At 42.3% G+C, this 22,055-nt stretch overlaps 1 protein-coding gene across 1 annotated transcript in view; it reads right to left on the bottom strand.

Annotated features, from left to right (window-relative positions):
- cemip (cell migration inducing hyaluronidase 1) overlaps positions 1–22,055 on the bottom strand; it is a 220,155-nt gene that overhangs the window by 5,658 nt on the left and 192,442 nt on the right. The window contains 9 exon segments of the mRNA XM_052040346.1: positions 3,705–3,802; positions 6,178–6,199; positions 6,202–6,334; positions 8,640–8,726; positions 10,861–11,065; positions 12,851–13,036; positions 14,998–15,209; positions 19,580–19,795; positions 20,869–21,049. Coding sequence (XP_051896306.1) covers positions 3,705–3,802; positions 6,178–6,199; positions 6,202–6,334; positions 8,640–8,726; positions 10,861–11,065; positions 12,851–13,036; positions 14,998–15,209; positions 19,580–19,795; positions 20,869–21,049 — 1,340 coding nt within the window.

The raw sequence follows: 22,055 nt of genomic DNA, 5'->3' as shown, positions 1-22,055 counted from the left end.
CATAGAAGTCTATGGACCAAGTGCCAGTGAATGGAAATAACATAGATAGGGGGTCGGCGTGAACGTGGTGGGCTTGTTTCTGTACTGTGTGAAGCTATGACTCATTAATGCACCACAGTGACTCCAGTCACCACACCAGCTCTGAAACATGGAGTTCAAGCTACTGTGGACACCTGTGGTTGTCTGATACACCGGAGGCATCTGTGACCTCCCACATGGCGCAGAAAGTATATTCCACTCGGCGCAGAAAGTATATTCCACTCAACCAGGCTGCCCTGTTACACTTCCTCCCCACTAGTAACCTGGAGATGTTAAAACTGTCAGAACAGTCTCGCTACCCACCTTCCTGCCTTGCACAGTATCACCCTGAAGTACTGAACTTCAAGCTAACATTCAGGTTGTCCCACAGACTATACTCACCGAAGTCCTCATATTTACCAAAGTCCACACTCTAAGGACAGGTGTGTGTAAACCACGCTCTGGGAGCACTAACTGAGTCAGCCAACTTCACTTCATCTTGCTTTTTTAAAATGATTCCCTCAGTAGGGGGCCCCCAATTAAAAATACAGTGAGCCCTTCCCTGGGTAGCTTGTTTACCTGCTCAACTGAAGCTGCAAGTTCCAGCTAAAAGCTTCAAAATTACAAGGCCAACACTTTAGAGGTCACGAGATGTGACCATTACACATAGAATAAACACAAAAATAAAAATGTGTACATTTTCCACTACTTATCAAGCCTGCACTCTGAAGGCCAACTGTAATCAAACCAACCCTGGATATATCCAGTGCTGAGCACTCATATCTGCTGAAGTAGAGAGTTCCAAAGATTTACAAAGCTGTGTGTAATGAAGTGGCTGATCCTTTAGAACTTGGAAACATAGTCTTGGAATAAACTCTCCAGCCTGGGGAAACAGCCTTTGATATCTACCCTGTTGATCCCTCTCAGAATCTTGAGTATCTTGTGGAAAATACTTCTCATTTTTCTTAACTCCACAGTCAATTTAGCCCAATCCTCATCAATCTCTGCTTGTAGGACAAGTCCTGACCCCAGGGATCAACTTGGTGAATCTACAGTGTGCTGCCTTCAAGGTTTGCATATCCTCCTCCAGGTGAGGAGACTAAAACTGCACACTACTCCAAATCAAGTCTCACCAAAGACCTGTATAATCTTGCCAAGACCTCCTTACCTTTGTACTCCAGCCCTTTTGCAATAATGCCCAACATATCACTTGTCTCCACAACTGCTTTTTGTACCAGCATATTTACTTGAACCAGTGAACCCAAGATTCCTCTATGACCAACATTGTCTTGTTTCTCACTGTTTAAAAATATTTATTTTTCTATTCTTCCTGCTATGCACAAACTCTCATTTCCCACATTATATTCCATTTGCCATCTCACTGCCCACTAGTTTAATCTCTCCATAGACCTTTGCATCCTCCCTTAAAACCACTCTCCCAAGTTTTCTATCATCAGTGAACTTTTCAGTGGAGGCATTGGCCTCAAATGTACTCAGTGTTTGTACAGAACCTGCCACAAAGTCCCCTCCGTGGGTCAACTTGCCTCTGACCTTCACACCTGGGCATTGTGGTGCAGAAGTCAGGAGTAAGCTGGAGGTCTGAGGCTGGCACATCCAACCTCCCACTGTGTCTCTGGACTCGGCACTGAGCTCAGGGGCAGAGCCCAAACACAGCAAGCTGAGGGGTTGGATACCCTCCATGTGCAGCTCCTCAGAGATGTTGGCACATGTAGCATGAGCCTATGTACTTGAATGGGGTGGTTGCCCTTGTTCAAAAGGTAATTGCGGGTAAGGGTCTGTATTTTTTTTACTCAATGTTTTCAATTAATCACACATCATTTTATTAGTATACTTTTGAAATTATTTAGAGCATCTATTAAAAGTTCCAAGGGCATCACAGTGGTGCAGCTAGTAGAGTAACTGGCTCACAGCTCCAGCGATACAGGTTCAATTCTAACTTCGAGTGCTGTCTGTGTGGAGTTTGCACGTTCTTCCTGTGACTGCACGTTTCCTCCGGTTTCCTCCCACATCCCAGAGATGTGCGGGTTGGTATGTTAATTGGGCGTTGTAAATTGCCTCTCTTGTTTAGGTGAGTGGTAGAGTCTGGGGTGGGGGGGGGTGGGGGCAGAGGTTGATGAGAATGTGGCAAAAATAAAATGGTTTAGGGTAGGATTAGTACAAAAATGGGTGCTTGATGATCAGCACAGACTTGGTGGACCAAAGGGCCTGTTTCTGTGCCGTGTATCTCCATGACCATGTGTGACATTTTATGTACTAGGGGCAGGGCCTTGGGATCAGCCACCTGAAGCCTGGTCTCTGCTCGTGTCCACAGTGCCCCAGGGGGATATTCACAGCAGCGAGACCCAGGGTGACTGGTCCTGTGGAATTGCAGGAAGTCGGGGGGGGGGGGGCGCGCGGGGGGTAGAGGTGCATTCTGATAGGAGAGGGAGCAAGCATGAACCATCCCATTGAGTGAAATTATGAACAACTAAGGGCTAGGAATGCAGCAACATCAGCCTGAAGGCAACCCATTTATAGGACCATATCATAGTTACAGCATAGAAGGGGGCCATTCAGCCCATCATGGCTGCCCTGGCTCTCTACCAGAGCAATTCATTAGTTCCAACCCATTGGCCCTTTCTGTGTAGCCTAACAAATTTTTCTCACCATATATTTATTCAATTCCCACTTGAAGGCCACAATAGGTTCTGCCTCCACCATATCTGCAGCCAGTGCAGTCCTAATCCAACCACATGCAGCTTAAAAAGTGTTTCCTCATGTTACTCTTATCTTCCCCTTTGTATTATACTTCGTCCTCAATCCTGCCACAAAATGGAGCAGCCTCCCACTGTGTCCAGACCCTTAATCATTTTATAAATTCTCCTCTCAGCTTCTTCTTCTTGAAAGAAAACAGTCCCAACCTCTCTAATCTATCTTTGTAATCTAGTTCCTTTCCCCAGGAACTCTGGTAAACCATTTTTAGACCTCCTGGATTGCCCTGACATCCTTCCTACAATCTGGTGACCAGAATTGAATACAATACTCCAGTTGAGGCAGGTCCAGTGTTTTATAGACTTTGTTTCCTGTCCTTTCACCAAGGCTAATATGTTATTCACAACCCACGAGTCTATATTCTATGTTACAACATTCTACAATGGTACCTGACAAACTACATCTTCTGATTGTGCTTTCTTGTTATAGTCTTGTTGTTGTACTCTTTAAAAACTATCAAACACAACTGGATGTCCTCCCTTACTCCTTTGATCATTTCCATCTCTACTATTTCATCAAATAATTTAATTAGGTTAATCACGTCAACATCAATCCTTAATATTCTATAATCAAGGGAAGAACATCCTCATCTCCACAACCTGTCCTCTGTTGTGCGTTGGGAGGACAGAGAGCCCAAGGTTTGAGTTCAGGAGTGTGATAATCCCCACAGCCTTTGGAACTGCAGTGCTTGGAGGGAAGGCTGTGTGGGCCATGGTTCAGACAAACCTTCAGACTGTTAGGTGGATCTAGTGGAATAAATTGGGCCCCTGGGTATCTCTGCACGTTCTATGCTCACTCACTTGGCAAAAAATTAGGAATATGTGAAACTAAAAAAATTTAAATCAAAGTCATTCAGATTGGAATAATGCTAAACAAATACACAATGGCTTAAAGAAAATCCCTCTAGAAATTACCCTTTAGTTTTACATCAGTGGCTCCAAGTTGGCTCAGAACTTTGATCCAAGGTCTTCCTGACAGTAGTCTTCCTTTGGATGTCACCAGAGCAATGGAGCTGGAAATAGAAATATCTCATTTATGGTCTTCAAAGTAATAGAACTTAAACTACTTTTTAATAATATAAATTGTGGGAAACATATAAGTTGTGCAAACAGTTCTTATACCAAATTGTAACACTCAAAAACAACCCACAAGGTTTTGTTCAACATTGAAGTTATTTCTAACTTGCAGCAGAATAGAATTCAGCCGTTTGGAATGTAAAAATATCTATTGGGAATCTGTGGCAGAAATTGATAGATTTTTGCACTTTTAGGGAATCAAGGGATACAGTATTAGGATCAAGTAGGAAATCAGATGAGGTACAAGATTGGCCACTATCTCACTGAATGGGCTCGAGAGGCTGTGTGGCCCATTCCTGCTTCTAATGGTTTTAGAATTCTGGAATTTGCAAGATAATCAATAAATTAAAACTTGCAGTTAGAAAATCCTGAAGGAGGATAAACATTTTATCAAGTTCCTAGGAAATGCTAAATACCTCATATCATCTGTCCCAATGTCTTTCCAACAAGGAATTAAAGGACTTAATGTTTCAGGTTGATTATTGCCCTAGAAGTTATTGCACAATCTGGCCTACTCCCCACATTTAATTTTTGCAATCCTGGAGTTAATTTAATGAATACAAAATTAATGAATTTAATGAATGCAAGACTGGAGGTTGAGGCCTGACTACAAAAGCAACAGGGGGCGTACTGCAAGAGGCAACAAGACCTCAGGAGGCTGTTCCTGAGGTACTGGCTAAGAATGCCTGAAGCGAGCAGCCTTTGAACTGCTTTTAAAAATCAAAAATGCTTGAAACATCTTTAAGTGCGAGAAATTAATTTAAAGTGTTAAGAAATAAAGAAAAAAGTAATCACCAGCAGGTAATATTTCAACTGAGGTCAGAAACCTCATTCATTAACCAGCCAGCCCTGATGTAAAGATGGGGGGGTGGATGTACTCAGGATGTTTCTGGTCAGCACTGGACTCCGTGCTGAGCTTGTTCTTGAATGTGCCACAGATAGATCACTGACCTGTGCTTGTGCTGGTGTCTGACCTCCACTTTATCCCTGACCCCCACTTTGTCCCTGACCTCCAAATTGCAAAGTGTGGACATGTAAAGTCAGGTACCTATTGATGGTGCACTGCAGCTGGTTGGTGCCTTTCTATGGAATAACAAACAATCTGCTGGAGGAACTCAGTGGGTCGAGTAGCACGACTCTCACCCCTTTCTATGGAACGTCTGGTTGAAGAGTAGTATGATCTGACCCATTAATTCTGTGTCTCCTTCTCCACAGATGCTATTTACCTTGCTGAATGTGTCAAGGACTTTCTGCTTTTGCTTCAGAATTCTAGCATCTGCAGTATTTTGCTTTTATAAGCTCGATGAGGTGTGGCTCAGAATGCCATCACGGTCAGGGAAACAGCACCTTCGACATCAAGTCTGATGGCTGATAATGACTGCACCATCCTGATTGATATATGGATCATTGAGTCTCCAGGAACCAGAGTGGCTGGACTGAAGATAAACTGCCCCAAAGTTTTTTTTTAAAATGGGCCTAGAGTTCTTTCTCGGTTTAACCTCTGCGGGACTTTTCATGGCTGGGCATGGCAGAGGCTGCCTCATGGCAGGAGGTGTCTGATGTGATGGACCAGTCTGTCTTTTGCTGACCTTCTTTGAATATTCTATTGCAAAAAAGTTATATTTTGTTCAGGACCAATAAATACATTTCATAAACAGGACAGCTCACTTGTCAGAGGACAGTTGGAGGGGTGGTGGGGAGTGGGGAAAGGGAGGGTAAGTGGTGGGAGTTGTGTGAGTGAGGTTTGGATTTCTTGAAATGGGTGATATAGACGTTGGAAATGACTACTGGGACAGAAGTATAACAGGCTGCTGATTCAATATCAGCTCTCTTCAGACCATACAGTGGCCAGTGTCAACATCAAGAAAACAGACAGTCAAAGATGTATCCTCCCTTTCACATGCACCAGACGGAGTGAAGAGAAAGTTTGGTATTTTTTATTTAAAACATTAAACCCTGACTTTAAAGCAACTCCCTGTCAGAAAATCATGGTATCAGCAGAAATCCTCTTTTTGTTTTACTCCTTGTTGACCTCAATCCAATTTAACATCTGGAGGCAGTGTATAAATCAGTGACATGTAAGGGCATTGTATTCCCAACTGCTGGATTAGGTTAAAGTCAGGGTTTACAGTAGAGATGTGTTAATTGAATTCACCCAGGAGGGTTACTTGCACACACTGGGGCCCAATTCCTAGAGGCAGTAAATTTCACAGCATGAACTCCCCACAGGAACTGGAGCTAGATCCCGGAAATCAACCCTTTTATCTCACTGTTTTGCAAAAGTGAAGCTGGAATCTATTCAGTGACTCACTTGTTCTTCATGTTTGTCACAAATTCTCTACGTGGATTGGAATTCCTCGTAAGATTACTCGTCTGAAACTTCTATTATCCACCACCTTTCCAGACCTCCCATCTATCACAATGATCTGCATGCCATCATCAGCGTGGTAATACTTCTTTCCATCCACCTGCCGAGAGAAAATAAAAGCAACTGCTGAACTGATGATTTAGTAGATCCCATTGCCACTTTGAAGGTGGTTCTGGCAGACAGGCTGAAGTACCGGGGGAAATGTAGAGTTGCACTATTAGGGCCCCAGGTGTGACTGTGCTCATGGTGTTCTCCATCAAGACACCATAATTTGGCAGAGGTTGTCAGAACAATCAGAGATGATGTCAATTTGTCACTGGCTAAAAAAAATCAGGTGTCAACTAATGACCTCTCCTTCCACACACCATCTAATTAACGGAAAAGAAATCCAATTCAGCATAAAACAGGCAGTCAATTCATTATCACCCAGAGTTAAGTGTTAAACTTCCCCCGAGTTGTCACCAAGGGAAGTAATGGAAATTCAGTGAGCTCCTGAGGACATTAACTATCGTGAGTTATAACCTTTACCTGGTTGTAGCTAAGTCCTGTGAGGGAAGCAAGCATTTCCCGACATCTGCTGAACATTTTCATAATTTTGTTTTTGCAATTTGTTCAATTGAAAGACTGAAAAATATATTTTGTATCTGTGTCATCTAGGACTGCAGATGGAAACACTGGGGACCAAGTACAAAAGGGTCAAAGTTCTGGAGCATGAATCTCTGTCAGATGTTTGACATTGTGCGCAGTTTTGATATGGCCATCCAATGGGCAAAGCTCACACTGTTCTTCTTAGTATTATGACCTTGGCCTTAAGTATCTTTATTAATGTTCCAATGTTTTGTATGTTTATTGAATAAATGGTGGTTAATGCATCAGTATTAGTTCTACTGTGACACTAAATCAGGTGATTTGTGTTGAAGCTCCATTTTAGGGATTTAAACATAGGAAGATCTGAAGGCCATTGATCTAAAATATTTACTCTGTTTCCCTCTCCACAGATGCTGACTAACCTAAGTATTTTCAGCATTTTTTGTCTTTTCCTAAGGATTTTTTTCAGTGATGTGCAGGTGTAGGAAGAGGTTCATCTATATGGGCTAGATCATCCTGGATCTGGCTGCTTCCAATAGATCTTCTTCTCTTGCTTAGGCTGAACTGGTCTGGATGCAGGGAGCTAATCTTGCTGTCCCCACACAATGGAGTTTGGCACTGAGGTCGCTGCTGTGACAAGACTTCAGATATCGCAGTATGGTGGACTTGCCCCCAGAATTCCCAAAAACCAGCAAGCATCAGCCTTTAGTGCTGGGCAGCTCATACCTGAAGTCCAAGCCTTACTGAAATTTCAACAGCTGAGGATTAAAACCCCCGACTCTGGTCAGATATGCTTCATCCTGAAAGATAACACCTCCCTCAGGGAAGTGTCAGCATGGAATTTGAAGCTTGGAGTGGGACTTGAAACATCCACTTTGAGTCATGGAGCTACGACTGAGCAAAACCAAGAGCTGTTGGACCACAATCAATGTTGTAACTAAACATTGTAAAGGTGTACCTGTCATCTGAAGACCATAAGGTAAAGAAGGGCAAGGGTGCATCCTCTGGTTTACTCAGCTCTGTTATATATTGGGGGAAGGGAGACAGGAGCTTTACCAGCTTTGACCATTTCAGCATGATGCTGGAGCTTAGAGGGTAAGATTGCAGTGAGAGGTTATAGGGATTTGAAAAGCTACTTTTTCTGCACTAACAATCAGAAAAATCTGGAATTCTTTCCTCCAAAAGGCTGATGATGCTGGAGTTAAAATACACATTGGCCGTGATCTAATTTCGTGACTGCAAAAGTGAGCTGAAGGGCCCACTCATGTTCACAGGTTTATCACTGCTAGGTGCCAGGTATGCCTGGAGTCTCTGTGTACACAGTGTTTGTTGGACGTAAATAACAGGAAATATGGTATGTGATATATCATCCAAATTCAAGTGCCTGACCAAATACAGGGGTATGATTTGATCTGTCCTCCCTCTCGGTGGAATTTTTGGAGGCAGCAGCAAAAGGCAGGACCTTAGTATAACCTGGTACTTCCCGAATTCTGCTCACCCACCCCAGGAAGCAGCATTTTCTGCTCTCCGGCCCTGACCTTGAACCTTTGGGCCAAACTGCCCAAAAGAAATTTGAATCTAAAATACATGAATGGAGGCAGGCAGTGGTTTAGCTGAAAACTGCAGATATAAGTGAGGCTTCACACAATAAGCACTGCCCCATGGTGCATCTGGGGGCATTTCATTGAGCTTTGTTGGCAAAGATCACTGCTGGTGTACAGCACAGGTCAAGTCATGCCTTTGCCAGATCCACAAACCCCTCCATTTAAGGCTGCCATGGCAACATAAGCTGAATAAATTAAACTGATGATACTCACTTCAGAATAGGCCAAGTCTTCTCTGATGTGAAAGAACCTCGTTTTATAGGATTCGAGTTTGACCTCTACGAAGTGATCCTTGTCGCTCTGTTTAAAGAGAAAATGAACCTGTGAAAATTTTTTTACCTATTTATTTCATACTTAATGAACTACACAATAGTTTGTAACCCTGTTCTAGATCATGCTAAACCATAGGTAACATAGCTGTTAGTAGTAAGTCCTCAGTAGTTAATATATTATGACTGTTACATCATTCTGGCTAATGCCGTTCCACCTCAGACCAATGGTCTTCTTCCAGATAATCTGCCCCTTCACCACTAACCCACTGCCCCCGCCCAAACCCTCACGTTCCTTTAGTTTTATAGCTTCTCATTGACTGTAAACCCAAAATGAAAAACTAAAGAGATTGTGTGACCCATAAGGACAGATGCCCATCCTTGACCGAGAAAAGAGATGTGACCCAGTTATTGGACACCACAGGAGTTGTTGAAGGAAGTTACAAGTATTGGTTCCTGGATGCTTTGAGCAAAAAGATTCATGGCTGCATTTCCTGAAGGCTGTGATATTTAAGGAGACATTGATTCAGACCCTAACTTTTATTCAGACGAACTCTTTGGCACCGGTCATGGAGCAGGAGGAAGTTGACCCACTAAATTCCAGGCAAACCTGGCCAACTATTGTTTTATCACACTTGATGGTTTAGAAATCTTTCTTTGCATAAACAGGCTGCTGTGTCTGTCCAGTCAGTCATGGTACATTAAGAGTAATTCATTACATGCCAAGCTTTGACATCTTTTAATTTTTCTTTGCTAGTGGAAATTATGGCTTGTCACATGTTGTGGGTGAAAGGCAATGCAGGAGAAAGACAGACGAACAAAGAGGTAGAGAAAAGGAAGAAAAGAGAGTAAGAGGCAGAAGGAGACAAAGGCCTGTACCCTGGTTGACACAATGAGTGCTGGGGACTGGCAGTGGCTGTTGGCGGTGACAGTAGATGCTCTCTCCCCCTCTCTGTTTGGCTGCACACCTCTCCCCAGCCCAGATATTGCTCTGTGGTAATCGTCGCCACAGCCAGTGACCCCAGCAGTGCCTACGCTCACTGTGCCAGCCACAGTGAGCCCCACATCCCAACACAGAGTGGCTGCACGCCTGCCCAACCGTCACTGGTGGCCTGTTCACAATGAACCATGGATGATTCTTTGCTGAGGAGGGAAGAAGTTTGCTCCAGGTTCTTAGCAATGCAGCATGCAACCCAAGCAAATGGTTTTTTTTAGATGTACAGACAGGCACATATGCAAGTGAGCATTCCATCTGGAAGGCCAAGGGTTATGTTACATAAAGCAGGGTACTAGCTTATGTATTCTCTCCATAAACAAGGCCCATCAACATTCAAGCTCTGCTTCAATGGATAGAGTGTGAATAGATCCACTGTTAAAAACATTAGGAAGAGGACCAGGAGAAAGCCTCGCAGCCCATGTACCTCCTCTGCCATTCATTTAGAATATGGTTGATCTTCTACCTCAACGCCAATTTCCCTAACATCCAGAAATCTAGCAATCTTCGTTTTTAATAGACTCAAAGGCTGAGCCTTCAAAGTTCTCCAGAGCAGAGAATTCCAAAGGTTTACACCTCTGAAGAAATGTCTCCTCTTCTCAATCCCGAATGGCCCATCCGTTTTCTGAAGCCATGCCCTCTGGCTCTAGACTCCAGCTAGGTGAAGTATTCTCCCTGCATCTAGCCTGTAAAACCCTTTTAGAATTTTGTAAATTTCAATGAAATCTCCTCTTTTCCTTGTACACTCTATAGAATAAAGGCCCAGGCTAGTCAATCTCTCTTCAAAGGGCAAAACCTGTCATCCTGGGGCTCAGTCTGGTGACCCTTTGCTACACACTCTCTATGGCATGGTACAAAGATCAAAACTGTACACAATGCTCCAGGTGCAGTCTCACCAGGGTCCTAAACAATTGCAGTAAGACTGCCTAATGAATGTTTTCAAATCCTCTTGTAATAGATTGTTGAATCTCCAGGGTGGATTTAACTGTCCTCCAGGGAGGCCTCAAGCAATGTGTCCAGTGGGCCTGTGTCAATCTTCTAGCTCTGCTTCTTGTGATCTTCTGGATTTGCCTAGGCTGCTCAGGCAAGAAGTTAAAAGATACTTCACTCTCACAATAGTAATTTGAGGGTAAAAGGATTAAGTAATCAGACAGAACCCAAAGCAACTTACCAGCTGTGCTGTTGGTAATTTCTGTGGCATAGGGACATCAACAGTTGGCATCTGGCTGTACTTGGGATATGCTTTTAATACACAGTCGCTGACCCCACTTTTGTCAGGAATGGAGGCTTTGATTTTTATTCTCTCACAGCCTTGTAACGAGCAGAAAGCAAACGTGTCCCGTCTCTTGTGGGCTTTCACGTTCAGGAAGAGAAGCCTTTAGGAGCAAAAGACTTGTACCTCAGCCAACTGCAGCAGCTTTATGAATGCATTCAGTATTAGAATAATAAATGAATCATTTTCTAACAGAAAAAAATTGTACAAAGATAATACCTCACCCTTAAAATAATAGACTCACTGGTTAATAGCATTAACAGCAAAGTTAATGGTCTAGAAATTCATCTGCACAACAGCATAAAGAAACAGTGTTGTGGAGGCCCGTGGGAATTTCTGACAGAGGGTGGTGAATCTCTGGAACTCTCTACCTTGGAGGTTGTGGAGGTTAGATCACTTGGGGTATTTAAAGAGGAAATGGATAAATTTTTGAAAGATTGGGGAATTGAGGGTTATTGGGAAATGGAGCAGATGAGGGGATGAAGCCTCAGTCAGATTGGCCTTGATCACATTAAATGGCGGGGCAGGCTTGAGGAGTTGAGTGGCCAACTCCTGCTCCTATTCTCTTTATGTTCTTTGTTTAGAGCAGCACTGAAGACACATGCAATGATGTTTTAATTCCAACAAAAAGCACAGCTGAACTTCCAGTTCAATGGCTACAGAATGAGAAGTTTAATAATTTTTAGATGGCTTCCTCACATACAGCACCAAGATTCCAGCATCCTGTGGTGAATTTTATGTGCGGTTTTCTCTCTGCCTGAGATATTCCTGATTGCAATATGGCAATGTGGTAGAGGACATTTTTAGTTACAAGTATCTGAATTGTAAACAGCTGCAGATTCTGGAAATCTGATTAGGAAGTTTGTGGATGACACCAAAATTGGTGGTGTAATGGACAGTGGAGAAGGTTGTCTAAGGTTACAACAGTATCTTCATCAACTGGGAAAGTAGGCAAAGGAATGGCAGATGGAATTTAACTCAGACCAGTGTGAAGTGATGGATTTTGGGAAGTTAAACCAGAGCAGGACATACGCAGTGAATGGCAGGGTCCCAGGGAGTGTTGTGGAACAGAGGGACCTAGGGGTACAAGTACATGGTTCTCTGAAAGTGGCGTCACAGTTAGACAGGGTGGTGAAGGCGGCACATAGCAAGCTTCCCTATATCAGTCAAGGCACTGAGTACAAGAGTTGGGATGTCAAGTTACAACTCTAAAAGACGTCGATGAGACCACACTTGGAGTATTGCCTGCAGTTCTGGTCGCCGTACTTTAGGAAGGTTATGATTAAGCTGGAGTGTGCAGAAAAGATTCACTAGGATGTTGCTAGGACTGGAGGGCTTAAGTTACAAGGAGAGACTGGCACTGTTTTCCCTGGAGCGGAGGAGGCTGAGGGGTGAACTTAGAGGCATACAAAGTCATGAAGGGAACAGATCAGGGATAGTCACAGATTTTTTTCCCCAGGGTAGGGGAGTCTAAAACTAGAGGGCATAGATTTAAGCTGAGGGGGGAAAGATTTAAAGGAGACCTGAGGACAAGTTGCTCACACAGAGGGTGGTGGGTATATATGAGGAAGTTGTAGAGGCAGGTATAGTTACGATGTTTCAAAGACATGTGGACAGGTTCATGGATAGGAACGGTTTAGAGGGACATGGGCCAAATGCAGGCGACTGGGACGAGCTCAGGTAGAAACCTTGGTTGACATGGATGAGTTGGGCCGAAGGGCCTATTTCTGTGCTGTTTAACTCAATGACTCAATGAAATAAAAATAGAAAATTCTTGGGATACTCAGCAGGTCAGGCAGGTGGAAAAATATGTTTCTCCTTAAATGCTGCCTGAACTGCTGAGTGTCCTGGCACTTTGTGCTTTTAATCACAACTATAATGGACAAACCCAGTGTCTTCATCGAAGAAATAATAGCTCCTGCCTGGGTGGCCATGGTCCAGGTTGTTCATCTTGTGTGTCTTCAGAAAGGTTCCAGTCTTTAAACGTTCTTTTGACAAGCGGTTATGAATGTCTGATATTATGTTAAATGTGCTGCCCTTCGGGTAACAAAGTCCCACTTGGATCCAGTCATTCCTGGTGCAGATATCAACAGAAATAAATATCAGTGGTGGATTTGCAAGTTTTTTTTGTATTTCACTTACTGGTCAAGGGTAACAGTGAACACTGAATCCAAACTAATGCAATACTAGCCCAGCACCCTGCCAAGGTTGGTGCAGCCACAAGGCTAGTGCAGGGGGCAACACAAAGTACAGACTTGGTCGAGTGCTACAGGTGATCAAAAGCTTATTTAGAGGTAGTTTTAAGGAGAGCTTTAAAGGAGGGGAGAGAATTACAGAGGCAGAGGGGTTTATGGAGGGAATTCCAAAAGTTCCGATCTAGGCAGCAGAATGCATGGCTGCCAATGGTGGAGTGACTGAAGTCAATGATACAGAAGAGTAACTGGAGTATAGATATCTCAGAAAGTTGCAGTGTTGGTGTGTGTTGTTCAAAGACAGGAAATGATGAGGCCATGAAGATGGAAAACAAAAATGAGAATTTCAAAGTCAAGGGTCAATAATGAACAGAGAGATGATAGCAGAACAGATCGGGGAGAGTTAGGATAGCAGAGTTTATACAGGATGGGAATTGGAAAACAGACCAAGACTGCATTGAAAAAATCAAAGTAAAATGGTAACAAAGGCAAGGGATGAAGGTTCCAGCAGCAGGTTAGCTAAGGCTGGGAGCAGTTGGCTGACATTTCTGGAAGGAGATGATCTTGGTGATGGAATGAAGGCTCAACCTCAGACAGTGGGCAGAGGATGGATGGATCACTCCATGAGTGCCATCCTGTTCTATTGGGACTAATGGCACAACCTGATAATGGGTTATATGGCACTGGCAGATAACTGGCAGTTCCAGCAAATACATTTGACCTCTAGCTCCAGACCTGTCCCCGCTACTAAGTCTAGGGGCGTTTTCTAATTTACTGAGCCAAAATGCTTTGTACCTGGCTCTTCAACTTTACAGCCATAGATTATGTGTCTGTGACAGACACATCAGTGGAAGGGGATTAAAAAGGTAGGTTTAAACAAGTAATTGTTTATTTTACTACTAAGACAGCTGTGGAGAATCAGTAACTGTATATTCAAGTGACATGGGATTAGCACAAGAAAGTGGCATTGAGTAAAAGCTTAATTATGAATTCATTGAATGGAGAAACCTACCACTTTTATTTTTCATGTTCTTATACTGATATTAATTAAATGGTGGTTTAATGCTCTGAAGTAATCTTTTACTTGTTTTAAAAAAATTAAATAAAATCAGCCATTTTTAATTGTCAGGAAGAGCAAGGCTGTGGGGAGGAGCTGCAGCAGGTCACAACATCTGGAGTTTAGTCTTTGCTTGTGGTTCAAGCACAGAACCAAGGCCTCAAGGTCACTGAGAGCCACACTGGGTCAGATCAAACATGATCCTCATATCCCATATTCCTTTATGGAATGGGTGGAGGTCGAATCAATGCTAGCTCTCAGAGAAATTCTATCCCCTTATTTATTTCCATATTACCCATTTTCCCCTACACGGCTCGTAACTCCCCACTGATTCTCTTGCGACCCACCTACACACTGGGGATAATTTACGGCAGCCAATTAACCTGCCATCCTGCATACCTTTGGAATGTGGGAGGAAACCAGAGCACCTGGAGTAAGTTCATGTGATCATGGAAAGTGCAAACTCCATGGAGACAGCACCAGAAGTCAGAATAGAACCCAGGTTGCAGGAGCTGTGAAGCAGTGGGACTACCTGCTGCACCACTATGGTGCACATCAAATCCATTATCTCACAATTTTTCTAGTAGAATAACAAAACTCAGCTCAATCATACTTAAAATAAGTTATTAATGCTTCACGATGTTCTGTTTACTTTCCAGAAAAGTTTTTCAGGAATCTGAGGAGCTTTTGTATGGTAGCCCAATACCTGAGAGACAACGCCCCACGAATTAACTGAACTTTGCTCATTGAATGCATGCACAACTTGGATCATGAAATAACACTCACTGGTTGAAGTTGATGAGCCAAATGGTGAGTTCCTGGGGTGCTGGTCCATCCCAGTGCACTGTGTATCCCTTCTGTAGCATAACAACAGGCTGGTACTGCTGGTAATGAGAATGTCTGCCCAGGGCTCCCTTTAAGAAGAGCGGCTTATCGGGATACTCATCTTTAATTATCTTCATCTTCAGGGTTGAAGGCTGCCTGGCCTGAATGTACACCTTCCAGCAAAAACACAAAGTCAATCTGAGAAACTGTGGAATGTCTCCTGTAGCTCAGATCAAGCTTCTGATTTCACTTCTCACATAGTGAAAAACAAAGTAGCTGCCAGCGATGTCAAGCACAACCCAAGCTCACATCAGAGACTCAAACTGGAATGTGCTCGAATTTATTCTATGTTTTGCCAATTAGAGATTCCCGTTGGAAGTATGAACAAAGCAAATCAGTTCCCAAGCATATCTCCAATATTAAGATATATCCTTGTTTAAAACACAAAATGTTGGAAACGCTCAGATGTTAAAATATTCTCCTTTAAAGTATTCCTCAATATGATTTTAGATGCACAGCTTTGTATAACAGAAGTCCTTTTCCAAATCTGAGGTTCAGAGGTCAGAATAAGCATCTTACAAACACTTCAGATCTTTGGTCCATTGTGAATTGGGCTGAAAGATTTAAATTGTAAAATACCTTCTCCTGCAAAAGGAATATTAGATTTTTGCCAACCTATTCAACTGGCCTACAGTTGGAGACATGGGCTGAGAAATGGCAGATGGAGTTTAATCCGGGCAAGTGTGAGGTGTTGCACTTTGGGAGGTCAAATGTAAATGGAAAATATTCAGTAAATGGCTGGACCCTTTGGAGCACTGATATACAGAGGGATCTTGTGGTCCAAGTCCATAGCTCCCTGAAAGTGGCCATGCAAGTAGATAGGGTGGTAAAGAAGGTGTATGACTTGTTTGCCTTCATAGGTTGGGGCACTGAGTATAAGAGTCAGGAAGTCATGTTGCAGTTGTATAAAACTTTGGTTAGGCTGAACTTGGAGTATTGTGTGCAGTTCTGGTTGCCCCATTACAGGAAGGATGTGGAGGCTATGGAGAGGGTGCAGAAGTTGTTCCCCAGGATGCTGCCTGAATTAGAGAGTATTAGCTATAAGGAGATGCTGGACAAACTTGGATTGTCTTCTCTGGAGTGCCAGAGACTAAGGAGAGACCTGATAGAGATTTATAAAATTATGAGAGGCGTAGATAGGATAGACATGATAGTGGTGGTTAAGAGGCATTCAGACAGGCACATGAACATGCAGGGAATGGAGGGATGTGGATCATGTGCAGGCAGAAGAGATTTAATCTAATTTGGCTTCATGGTCTGTACAGACATGGTTTTATGTTCTATATGTGTTGAATAACAATACAAATTCTAACCAGCAAACTAAACCAGCAATCTAACATGAGATGTAGTCTGGAGATGTTTGTGAAAATTTCCTTGGCTGATTTGATCTTTAAAATGGAATGTGCAATTTCACTCAAGATAACAGAAATAGTAAATCTTTCTGATTACTGCATTGCTGCACCATGGCAACAAGTGACCGCTTATTAAAACATGCCGATCAGAACATGTGTAGAAAATGCAGAGGCAGACAGAGGCAGCCTTCTGAATGGGGAGGAGGAAGGCAGTTTGTCCTTGGCACAGGAGCACCATCAATGCACAAGGTAGATGCTAAATCCGAGTGGGGGTGTGGGGGGTGGGGTGGTGGGTGGTGGGGAGAAGCAAGGTTGCTTTGGTCAGCTGAAGATAGGGGGGACACATATCTGTAAAAAAAAATACAAGATGAAGATTTCAAGGAAAAGATGTTACATCCATTGCCATTGTGGGAAAACCACTTCAGAGAGACAGTATAACAGTTCCCTCTGCCCAAGGGACAACGGTTTATTCTTAAGAAACCTAACTGAATAGCGAAAGCCAAAATATTCTGCATTAAGCAGATTTTCTTCTACTCACTGTTTGGAATGCCATGGCTTATGTGTAGAAAAACAGAATCATGGCAGATTTTTATCTTTAATTATCCTTTTGAGGCAGATGTGGTGGGCAAGATTTACATTCTATGCTAATTTGTATCTGGTGAGCCTCTTGAACTACTGAAAATTGTCTGCTACAAGTGAGTATCAGGTTAGCCACTTTATAGGACTGTTGAGTCAACATACACACAGGATAATGGTTTTACATTGGTCAGGTTAGGTAATGAGAGCAGGTTTCCTTCTCTAAAGGACTGAATTAGCTGCTTCTAATGACAATTCACAAAGAATAGCAGCAATAAGGAACTCTCTTCCCTTCTGAGGCTGGGATCAATGAAACATTTCAAAATTGACACTGATTGATGTGATAAAACCTGAAAATACTCAGGTCAGGCAGCATCTGCAGAGAGAGAAATAGGGAGTTAATTACAGGTTGGTGGTCTTTCATCCAAAACAGCCAGTTCTGAAACTGTTGAAGTCAGTGTTGAGTCCTGTATTGCACCTATCCAAAAGATGAAATGCTGTTCCTCACTAGAACAGTGTACCTATCCAAAAGATGAAATGCTGTTCCTGACTAGAACAGTGTAGGAGGCAAATACAGATGAGAATGGAAGTGGAGTATTAAGGCATCAGACAACTGGAAGCTCTGAGTTCTCCTGGTGGACTGATGGTGGCGTGAAAACCGGTCACCCAATCTGTGTTTGGTGTCTCCATGTGGAGGAGACCACAGTTGGAACACCATGTGGCATACACTAAATTTGAAGAAGTGCAAACGAACTGCTGCTTTACCTGGAGTGAGTTTTTGGGTCCCTGGCTGGTAGGAAAGGAAAAAGTAGAAGGGCAGGTGGTGCAGAGAAAGGTGCCATGAGAAGGGGAGTGGGTGTTGGTGAAGATGGAAAAGGGAAGCAGGGAGTCAAGAAGGCTGTACATCTGTGCTGTACAACTCAATGACTCGACGAGAGAAATTTAAAGGATATTTGATAGGTGTCAGGGTTATGAACTACAGTGGATCGGTTGAGGTAAGCAATAAATGAGATAGGATCAAACTGAATGGCAGAACAAGCTTTAGTGAAGAAATAACAACTTCCAAAATTCTGAAAGAGGTTTATAATTTCCGTTAATCTGTCATTTAAAAAGATAGTGAAGAGGTAAGGTGTAGAGGTAACTCAACTGTGTCTCCTGCCATTTTGGTACATTGAGGCTAGTGTAGCTGTGGAGGATGTTGAGCCTATTTTGCAGTTGTCCAAATTCCAATTCTTTCAAATGTGTATGAAAGGTGTTAATGTTTTCATATTATGATTTAGAACCTGTTCTCTCCAATGGAGATCTAGTAGTTGCTGCCTTCAGATGTGCTAGGATTCCAGCAGTACATTTATCCCGCAATTAGCACCAGCACAAACATGTAACCTGTGTCACCTCTGGGAGTAATCACTCTACATGAGTGAACACTGAACGCAGAGCACTTGGCACCTCCATCAGTTAAGAGTGAATTGAAGAGGACAATGTGTCCTGGCATCCTGCACCTGAGGCCTCACGAGAGTAATAGAGAGCAGGCTGATTCTCCAATCAGTAATCCTCTCCATCTGTAACTCTTTCTAAATAAAGCACAAATCAGACCTCCTTTTGCTTTTACAAACTCTGTTGTACTCCAGGTAATTGTAATGATTCAACAGTGAAAATATTCAAGAAAGCTCTGACTTTGGCAACCATGGGAGGGGTACTCGAACCAAGAACAGCATCTTCAAGTTGCCATTACACAAAGTCATGTAATTGTTGCTTTAGAGCTCTTGAACCTCCTCAGCTAGCACTCCATAATTCTGAATATACATGCCATCCTGGTCTGATAGTTTCTTCCCTGGATCTAGTTCTTCTGCCGACCCTTCTATATTATCTTCATTTTGCTTTTGCTCATCAGTCTTCTAGGAGGAGGAACTGGGATGTTGCTAATCAGTTCCTAGAAATTCCTTTCATGTGACTTATTGATCTGCCTGATGTCTACTCAATATTAACGTTAGCTCCAGAAAATGGCATTGCAGAGTAAATGGTAATCTGTGTCACAAATAGTGGCTTCAGACGCAACTTTGTGACACAGAGTGAGATCCATTCACTTTAGTGAACGGGAAGTTACCAAGACCACCAGTCAGGGTTTCTATATTTCCATATGGATTTTGCCACCATACAAAGCTTTGGAATGAAGTTTGCTTCAAGAATTAGTTCTCCCTTCTGCCGGTTTAGAACTCTGGCATCAGTTTGCATCAACATTGTCCTTATGTTTTAAGAACTGCCAATGTGAAATTAAATTGCATCATGTGTCTGAAAAGTTGGAAATTAAACATTACATTCAATTATTAGACACACTCTTTACATCAAATATTACAAACAAAAATTATGGGCATAATTCTGAAGGTTAGGTGTAGGAAAAAAGAGCTACCTTTCCAGACCCATGTATTTGTAAAGTTGTTCCTTCTGTTATTAAGCAGTGCAAGGTTTAAAATGGGCAACTGCATTCATTGATATCCTATGGCCCCATGGAAAACTTCAGAAAGATGGATAACAAGAGTTGTAAACCTGACTCTTACCTGTGCATAGTGACCACTGCAGATAGCAGCCCGCCAGTCTGGCACATCAATGCAATCTGAGTGCCTGAGGAGCCAGTTGTCCTGTTTAACAATATAGGCCCCAGGATACTCTGATACCGATCCATCCACATCATGCAGGATTGCTGTTTTATCACCATCGAAATCCAAATGATAGAACCAGGGACCTGGCTCTCCAAAGAAGACTCTTGATGTGATCTTAAAGATTGAGGCAAACAATTGTTACATAGGAACATATACACTGGACACAAAATAACTGGAGCACCATTCATAACCTCAAGACATGCTAAAGCTAACAAAGCATATTTGAATTGTAGCCACAGTGGGAATGTAGGAAATGTAGTGAGCTATTTGCACATAGCAAGGTCCTTCAAACAACATTGAAATAATCTGTTTCAAGTGCTGCTGATTGCAAGATAAATATTCATTAGTGCACCAGGGACCTTCAAACTGTGCCTTTAGATTTTATTTTACACCCAAGGGAAGCAAATAGGTTTCAGTTTAATACAAGTTGTCACCCCTTTCAGAGCTCAACTTTAATAAATTAATAGCTTTCAAACTGCCTTTCTTTAGGAAATTCAACAATGGCTCTAAAATATTGAAATATAACAGTAATATGAAATCATTATAAAAAAATCCCTTCTGAATCTCCTTCTCCTAAACCTACGACAGGTTATAGTCACCTCTGGTCAGGGGAAAAGTTTCTCATTATGCACTCTATTTATCCACTTCATAATTTTGTTTATCTCAATCAGGTCCCCCCTCAGCCTCCTCTGCTCCAAAGAAAGCAAGTCCAACCCGCAGTTCGACTCCTCCCTCACATTGGTTTGGTCAAGGAGTCTTCAATTAAAATTAGCTGCAGCCACCTGTTCCAACTCCTTTCTGTGGGCAATCAAGGGGTTTAGAATCAAAGGTAATCATGCAAAATACCTCCCCAAAACAAAAGATGGAAACAAGCTATGCTGAATTTCAATAAAGAAATGGCAATTTTGTTGGTTTATGATCACAATAACCAGGGTTATCATTCTGTAATAGGAAGTTTAGATAATGGCACTACCTGAGCAAAACTCCATCATTAGTTAGCTCTCATTAGAGAATGAAACAGACATCTTAAAACCCTTGCTGCATCACTACCATTCAAGAAGTAAAGCATCTTTTATTGCTAATAATTTCTGTAGATATTTTTTCATGCAAAATACCTGTACTATATACACAAATTTTGTATTTGTTGACATAACCACGAGAAAAGGTACTAAAATCTGAAGACTTACTGGGACGTCTTGGAATATGATGTTTGTCACATTGTTATTTGGGCAGGTTTGCCATGAGTTGTTGAATCGGAACCCAATGGCACTGCTGTGACGGCCATCCAGAGCAGCAAATTTACGGAAGGTACAGTTCTCTACATTTATTGGGCCATCGTAGATCTGTATCCCGCGGATAGGAAATGTTCTAGAAATGAAATAGATAGTTCATTTTTTGGTTGGAATACAAGAATGCTGGAGGGAGTGTGGGATAGTGAACAGAAGTGCAGTGTTTAACCCTTTTCCAATGAGTAGTGCAATTCACTGAGCACAAAGCTTGTGAACTTATTCTGTCGCTTCATAGCTGCTCATCAGGGTAAACCTGTTTGTAAAAGCATACAGATTGTGCACAAGTTGTGAATAACACATCTTAAGTACAAACTTTTCAGGGAACCCTTTAGTACAATAAAATACTGTGCACATGAAGTGCAATTTCACCAGAGTTATACTAGACATTAGAGAGTTAAACAATGAGAACAGGTTGTATAACTTTGGCACATATTTACTTGAGCAAAGAAGACTGAGAGGTGAGATACTTAAGATGAGAGAGAGTCAATAGAAATACAGGGAAACTATTTTCCTCTGATAAAAGAAATAAGATAAAAACGAACGTCATCCTAAAATTAGAATGAGGTCATCTAGGAAGCATATTCACAAAAGGGGAAGCAAACAAAACAAAAATCAGGAAATCAAAAAGTTGCAGATGCTGAAAATCTGAAATAAAAACAAATGTTTGACACACAGAGCGGGTCAGGCAGCATCCGTGGAGAGAGAAACAGAGTTACCATTTTGGGACATGGACCTTTGTCAGAACTGGGAAAGTGAGGAAACAAGTTATTCTGGCAACTTAAAAATAGTCTTGTTTCCTGTATTTTCTGTGTTTTTATATAGAAGACATCTGGAATTCAGTTGCCAGCCCCACTTTTCTCAGACAATTTGACCTTTTCATATTTATTGTTCATACTTCTTATTTCCTTATAATGTAAAAGCCATTTTGCCTGTCAAGTCTGAGCCACTCCCAGAGCAATCCCATTAATCCCATTTCACCAAGACACAAGAGGTGCTGCAGATGCTGGAATCTGGAGCAACACACACAAAATGCTGGAGGAACTCAGCAAGTCAGGTAGCATTTATGGAGGGAAATAAACAGTTGA

This window comes from Pristis pectinata, chromosome 28 (genome assembly GCF_009764475.1).
Source record: "Pristis pectinata isolate sPriPec2 chromosome 28, sPriPec2.1.pri, whole genome shotgun sequence".
Taxonomy (NCBI): domain Eukaryota; kingdom Metazoa; phylum Chordata; class Chondrichthyes; order Rhinopristiformes; family Pristidae; genus Pristis; species Pristis pectinata.
The sequence above is the reverse complement of the archived record's forward strand: the minus strand, read 5'-3'. Positions and strand labels throughout refer to the sequence as shown.